General features: G+C 40.9%; 1 protein-coding gene across 1 annotated transcript; it reads left to right on the top strand.

Moving 5' to 3' along the window:
* The first annotated feature begins 6,014 nt into the window (after window positions 1-6,014).
* On the top strand, window positions 6,015-7,744 carry LOC111385468. The gene is made up of 3 exons (XM_023009857.1): window positions 6,015-6,129; window positions 6,180-7,038; window positions 7,183-7,744. The coding sequence occupies exons 1-3, from the start codon at window positions 6,015-6,017 to the stop codon at window positions 7,742-7,744; spliced, it is 1,536 nt and encodes a 511-aa protein (XP_022865625.1).
* The last annotated feature ends 218 nt before the right edge of the window (window positions 7,745-7,962 follow it).

The following is a 7,962-nucleotide window of genomic DNA, read 5'->3' on the forward strand; positions in this document are numbered from 1 at the left end:
CATAGTCATTCCAAAGTTTCCAAATTATGGTTGATATGAATAGCATATCAAACTGAATGAAACAGATGTTTAAACATTTTTAAAAGTGCCATCTGATTATTCATAATGCGTCTACATAAATTGGAAACTTTACTAGAAAGTTGAAAGTTGTTCAGATTTCCGAGCACTTGCCACTATGCCAAACCGCCGCCATGCCTTAGATCAACCTGTGAGATTATAGTGGGTGTGAGTACTACAAATAATACCCAATAGGAAGACACTAGAGTAAATGATAAAATGCATATATGTTTTCAGAAATACGAACTTTGATTTATTCATGTCACCGTCAATTTCTTTCTCTTATTTGAACCACCAAACGGTGCCTCCTTCATGAGCAACACAATACTAGTGTCACCTTCAATCTCTTTCTCTTATTTGAGCCACCAAACGGTGTCTCCTTCATGAGTGACACAATAATACGTTTGATGCAAAACAAAAACAAATAATTCTTATACCACTTACAAAAGTGTCGAGAACACCCCTACATTAAGCTTGGAGTTTGAATATCATTTTTACGTTCAATAAATAATAAAATCCAGCGTACTCTTTGCCTCTTCTTAGAAAATTTTCAAATTTAGTCTATGGGAAAAAGAGTAAAATGATTTTATGTATAAGTATATTAGGGAGAGAATTTAGAGGTTATAGAAGATGTAGGAGATTGTTTTCCAAATGCAAAAAGGGTGATGGCAAGTAACCAAAAACTGAGTAAAAGAAAATGGTTGAGTGGGATGTTAATTAGGGGAATAAATTAATGGGGTTAAAAACGTGTAGGTTGTATTCAAATGAAAAGGCACCAGTTTCTTTTCTATGTTTTTCTTTTTATATAACTAACATAATTGGTTTTTAAATGATAGGGGACAGTTAGGTTATGGCACCTAAATATATGCGAACCCAAATAGTCATTATACACATAAAATTCATATCAAAAATGCCTTGCGGGTTAAAAGTGAATTAATAATGTTAATAATTTCATTTATCATCAAGATTAATGAGGATAATTAGGTTTCGTGAATTATATTAAACATATTCATTTCCTTCCCACCATAACCGTACATATTCCTAGAAAGCCATTTTATATTATATTATATTATATTATATTATATATATAGTGAGCAAAACTTTAACTTGAACTATTAAGAAGTGTCATCAAAATAAATATTTATCGTTTAAAAGGGATTTCGACACCTTATAACAAGTTTAAAACAAGTGCACGTAACTTTACTATCGTGACCAAAGCTTTAATTAAATTCTTGGGAAGGGTCATAGCGATGCAAAAATATAACTCAAACTATTTTTTGGGTTTTATAAGGAATTTTTCTTTTAAAACAAGGCACAAGATTTATTTTTATTATTTTTTTTTCGGTCGCTACAAGTATGGGTCACATCCATATTGGTCTATTTGGTTGCCATTTCTGAAAGTCAAACGAAAAAAAATTAGTTTCTAAAATTAACAATATAAGAAACCATTTTTTTCTTAGAATTTGTTTTAAGTTTGTTGGAATTTATTTAGTGTAGTTGGTGAAACTGGATTCATTCATACTATATATGCAATTTACATATTGGATTTATACATACATATATGCAACATACTATATATGCAGATTACCGTATTTGTAACAGCTTACCATATTTACAACAACATGCCGTATAGCATTAGTTTACCGTATTTGCATATACCGGTCTTGTATATACTATATATGCAGTGCGGTTAGATACCGTATTTTCATATACCGATTTTTGCACTTACAAATATCGAAATTGTAGAACACTGTATACGTACTTACCAAACCGAATGTCAGTAAAAAATTTCCAGATTTTTATTTTTAACATAAGAAGAAAATAAACTTTAAAATATATAAAGCACAAAAAGAATATAAATGCATATAAATCTGCAAGTCAAACAAGTAAGATAAAATTCAGAAAATAAATAAATAAGAAATAAATTTTCAACCTGAGGCCAATGTGAGCACAGTTTCCTTAAAACAGATTCACCCCCTTATCGTAAGTGTTTGAGATTTAATTCGAACGTCTGTTTTCCAGGATACAATGGTAAAACTAGTAGGATCTGAGCACCACAGATATTAGTATCCGAACAATATCACAACCAGGACAACGCAGACAAAAATTGAGAAGTATGCAGACAGACCAACTTCATAGAGAATGATAATATGCAGATACAGTTTTTCTCCTGTATTTCGTGTGTGTAAGAATTGATGGAAAAATGAGATTTGATATAAATTAAATTTGCCCATTAACTCTATGGCAATAAACATGGGAGTCACTTCAGTTTCTGTAGTAATCATTGGAGTTTTAGCAGTTCCAAAAGCTCAAAAGGCAGTTGAAGAAAGTAAAAAAATTGCAAAACATGGACACTCCAAACGGGCAAATTTTTGCTCCATTCGGTCCGACATTCGTGTATGTAGGTCGCGCTTATACACAATTTCAAGGTCCGAAAGCTATTTCGGTACCTGATTTGCACCCCCATGCACGCACACGAGGAGAGAGCCTCTATGCTACAAATGATTACTTTCTTCCAATGTATAGTTATATATAAAGTGGTTCATGCTTTCTTCATTTTCCTATGTGAGACAAATCCAATTTTCCCACATAAACCATCTTCCAATTGTTAATTTTGAGCCCCAATTTTTCATTCATCCAAGCTTCATTTTTTGCAAGTAAATATATGATTTCGATGTTCTCACGTAGGATAACACAAATCAATTTTGATCTTCCAAATTAGACCAACAGGTCCCACCGAAAATTGTGCCAAAAGTAAGGCATTTACACATTTTTTTCCAACACTATGTTCCATAAACTCTAGAGGCGACTCCAATACATATAAATCTTATTCTCGATCCTAAACCACAAGAGATGGGAATCACCACCTAGGACTTTAGTTAACCACTAACCACAAGAGATGGGCATAACCAACTAGGACATAGTTAAACACTAGCCACAAGAGATGTTAACCACAAGAGATGAATGGAAGCACTATGTGTGAGGTGAAATGCGTTGGCACAATGAATAGAGCTATAACATGTGCTACATCCCCAATATTTCGTTTAGTGGGTGGAAGGTCACACTTATTCAAGAATTGTACACATTTGATCACACTTTACAAAGCTATGACCCTCAAGCCTTGATGTGAGGTCACAATAATTGGCGAAAGCTAGTGCCAGTTTGGTAGAATGGAATTTACGATCCTAGAAAAAAAATATAATCAAGTCATCTGGAATGATATAACATTGGACATGTGGTGAGAAATGAGGAAAAAATAGAATTTACGAGCAAGTGGAAAAAGCATGTTTTTGCGTACTATAGATATGATGTGTGGCGTGAAGATACTTGTAGAGAGGTTTTCTATAATGCAATTCTCTTTGCATTAAGTATGTTACGTGTTTGCACACTTAGGCAACCCACCAGGGCCCACAATCAACTCATGTCAAACCACGTGGCACTCAAGCCGAGGCACACAAAACCAAGGTCCACAAAAACCTAGGCCCATATATATCGAGGCCCATCTATCATTTCTCTTAAGGAGCATCCGAAGCCCATATGCCGAGGTCCTTTGAAGGTGGATGAGGCCCTGTTGTCCGAAGCTCTGTAACCAAGGTAGCAGCCTTAGAATCACAAAGTAGTATCTTCCATAGACACTTCTCCCAAGAGATCCTCTGCACAAAGATCTTACTTGAATGATTGATAGGATGTTTGTCATGAGTGTAAATGTTAAGTCTTATCACTACTAGAGGCGGCTCTGCCAATCAATAAATGCATAGCAGGCTAGGTGCGACTGATGCCTACAATTTAACATGTAAATTAACCGGATAAGTCCACGTGTACCCCAAACCAAAGGTCACGATCTAACTTGTGACACTATAAATACTCCCCCATGTACCCCCTATAAAGGCTAATGCAAGAATCAATACATGAAACCATACTTTACTCAACTCTCTCTTTCTTATTATCTTGCAACACAAATGAGTTCATACATATTTAGATACACGTTTACAAATATCGATTCATAATTATTGTACAATCGGTCTACAAACATCCTACCGAATTCCAAATGTTCTCATCCCACGTCGTTGAGCTACTTCCACGCCCTTGATATGTCTGTTTTAGACCGTCCACGTGTCTTAGCGTATTGAACTTTCGCTCACGTGTGAGTGGGTGGGTCCGGCATCTGTTGGCAACATTTTTTGGGGTCAATAGATTGGCGCCATCTATGGGAATCCATACAATAACCACGAACAACGTTGTGGTGAAAGCTTATTGAAGAGGAACATTTGGGTATCCCCCTGGAAAAAGGATTTGTTCTTGAAAAAGAATAAGACGAAGCCCCGCAACTTAGCAAAAATTTGAAGGTCAAACAAAGAAAATGAGTTCAAATGAAGATATCCCCCAAGGAGGGTAAGAGAAAATATAGGTGTGCCCTCTCCAGCAACTGCCCCAACAGCTCGGTACCGACTCCTCCACTACCACCATAGAAGAGGTGGAATGTCAGTGACAGCCCAGCTATCAAGAGAAATGGCCGCCATGGAAGCCAACATGAGGGACATTGCTAGCCAGAACATGGCTATGAGGGAACTCATCGCCCAAATGCAAGGCTAGGAAGTTTCCCTATTTCTCCATATGCCCCCAAGGGCACTACTAGCAAGAAGATGGGGTTCAACGTCAGAGGGCTGCCTTGCTGGACTACAGTCAAGGTATAAGCCCATTTGAAAGGGAAGTGGAAGTTGATGTTTCTGCCAACTACGCTTCTGGGTGACCTACTGAGGTCTCTTTGAACCATGATAACTTCCCACCTCCATATGAGCAAGAGCGAAGACATAGGAGGTTAGGTAGTGTATTTGACAGAATCAGCCCTGCAGAATTGAGGCCAAGGCAACAACAGCCTTATGAGCCTTGGACAAGGCCACAACCCCCACCTCCAATACCTCAACAGCCGGAAGAAAGGCATGAAAATGCCCCCCGTACTGCACCGCCTAGAAATAGGCGCCAAAGAAGGGAAGAGGAGGCTAGTAACCATCCCGACACCTCTCACCAACCACTAAGGTATGAGGCCGATGAAAATGATTCAGATGAGCAGCAGAGGTCCTGTGACTTGGATGACGATGATGAAAACCTGCCATTCTCAAGGGAACTAAGGAGTGCCCTGGTCTCGAACCACTACGTTATGCCCAAGGTACCAAAGTATGACGGAAGAGGTGACCTTAGCGGAGCAGCTGAAATTTGGTATAGTAGGTTATTACCTGGTAGCATAAGAAGTTGGCCCGAATTCAAGACCACCTTCTTGAAGAGGTTCGCTGTGAGGGAAAGGCTCATATCCAACATCCCCAAGATATGAGACAGGCACATAGGGAATCCTTGAAGAGCTTCCTATCACGCTTCACTAATGAGATGACATACTGTGTGCAAGTCATCAACTGTGAGGCGTTATCTGCACTTAGAAGAGGCCTGAACATGAACACCTTATTTTGGAAGGACGTGCAAAATCAAGACCCTACCACCTATGACGCCCTACTCGAGATTATAAGATGGGAGATCATCAATGAAGAATTGATTAAGCATAGGAACAGGGTAAGTAGAGGCCTCCCACCTCCACAAAGACAGCGTGCTAGAGGGCTGACTTCCTACTTGATGGATTATCAAATGAACCAAGCCGGTAATAAGAGTTATGGGCAAGCACTTGCCATCACCACTCTGAACGTAGTTCCTACCTTGGCATATGAGGATATCAACCCAGTCACTAACACCCAGCAGATAGGAACCCCGCAAGGATCCCGTAGGGGGAGAGGCCGAGGTCGGGGTTCGGGACCTAGAAATAAGTCAAATTCGAACCTCCTCGGATACTACATATACCACAGGTCCTATGGCCGCGACACAGCAAATTGTCGAGACTACGCTCATCTACCCAGCAAGAACCCCCAGGGATAGAAATGAATCACCCCAGGCGAAAATGCCCCCAGCTAGCTATGGCAACTGACCTGGGCGTGAAGAGGCCGCTCCCCGTCAAAGGGATGTTTCCCCGTGACGAAGGGAGCATGATGCAGAGAGGCCCAGGAAAGGGCACAGACACCAAAGAAATCGGCAAACTCAAGATGAGGCCCCTATCCATGAGGTGGATACCATATTTGGAGGCCCACATGTGAGCGGTGAAACGCGAAATGCTAAAAGGAATTACGCCTGTGAGGCTAAGTACCTCACGCTACCTAGCTATATTGTGGACCACAGCTCCCGGAAGAATCAATTTCCACCTATTATCTTCACCCAGAAGGACGCTGAAGGAGTACACTATCCCCACCGCGATGCACTTGTGGTGAGAGCGGTCATAGCCCGGAGTGGGCTCAAACGAATGTTAGTTGACAACGATAGCTCCGTCAATATTCTATTCGTGTCCACCTTCGACAAGATGATACTGGACCACAAGTTGATGCCCACCTCCACTCCCTTGTACGAATTTATGGGAGATAGCATCACTCAAAGAGGAAAGATCGCCCTTGTAGTGGAGATGGGGGAGTCTCCCCAAACTACAATGAACTTCATAGAGTTCCTCATTGTTGACAGTCGATCGGCCTACCACGGAGTATTGGGTAGATCAGCTATAAAGGAATTGGGAGCTCTGAAGGAATTTGAAGCCGTTACCTCCATTCACCAAGTATGCATGAAATTTCCAACGAAAAATGGGGTGGCAAGGGTAAGAGGTGACCAAAGAGGCTCGAGAGAGTGTTACCTAAGCTCCATCAGAAAGGTAGATCTCCGGGACATCCATGTGATTATCGCCAACATAGTCATGGCTGATGTCCCAGGTGATGCTCCCTCCGAACCGGAAGATGTTGAAATGATCGATGCACCACCCATTCTAGAAGTATTGGTCATCGATGAGATTGACCCCCACGTAATTGAATATGAACCTCAACCATCCCCAGTTGAGGAACTTGAGAGCTTCTCAGTGGACCCCCGAGACCCATCCAAATTGTTGAAAGTGGGCAAAGACTTGTCCAACATTTTGAAAGAAAAGATCAAGGATTTCCTAAGTAGGAACCTTGATGTCTTTGCTTGGAGGCTTGAGGACATGGTAGGCATAGACCCCAAGGTCAGTTGCTACCACTTGAAAATTGATCCTAAGGTTATCCCGCACAGACAAAAGAGAAGAGCCCTCAACCCTGAAAGGTATGAGGCCCTGAAGGAAGAAGTTCAGAAGCTCATCCAAAATGACTTTATCAGGAAGGCCACCTATCCGAGGTGGGTCTTTAACCCGGTTTTAGTGAAGAAACACAACAAAAAATGGAGGGTATGCGTTGATTTCACTAACCTCGACAAAGCTTGCCCGAAGGACAACTTTCCACTCCTAAAGATTGACCAACTGGTAGACTCCACGGCTAGGCACGAGTTGTTGAACTTCATGGACACATACTCTGGCTACAACCAAATTTCCATGCACCCGGCCGATGAGGAACACACTTCTTTTATCATAGACAGAGGCCTTTACTGCTATAAGATGATGCCCTTCGGGTTGAAAAATGCTGGTGCCACATATCAAAGGCTCGTCAACAAAATGTTTGTGGACCTTATCGGCAAGACAATGGAGATCTATCTAGACAACATGCTTGTGAAAAGTTTGGAAGATGGAGACCACATAACGCACCTCAACAACACCTTCCAAATCTTGAAAAGGTATGGGATGACACTCAACCCCCTCTAGTGCGCTTTCGGGGTTGCCTCCGAAAAATTCTTAGGATACATGGTCAACCAACGTGGAATTGAAGCCAACCCTGAGAAGATTGAGGCCCTATGCAAGATAAGGTCCCCCTAAAAGCCAAAAGAGGTACAAAGCTTGATTGGGGAAATGGCCGCACTTAGTCGCTTTGTCTCCAAAGCTACAGACAAATGCCTCATATTTTTCAAAGTGTTGAAAGCTGA

This window comes from Olea europaea, unplaced genomic scaffold, assembly GCF_002742605.1.
Source record: "Olea europaea var. sylvestris unplaced genomic scaffold, O_europaea_v1 scaffold3170, whole genome shotgun sequence".
NCBI lineage: Eukaryota > Viridiplantae > Streptophyta > Magnoliopsida > Lamiales > Oleaceae > Olea > Olea europaea.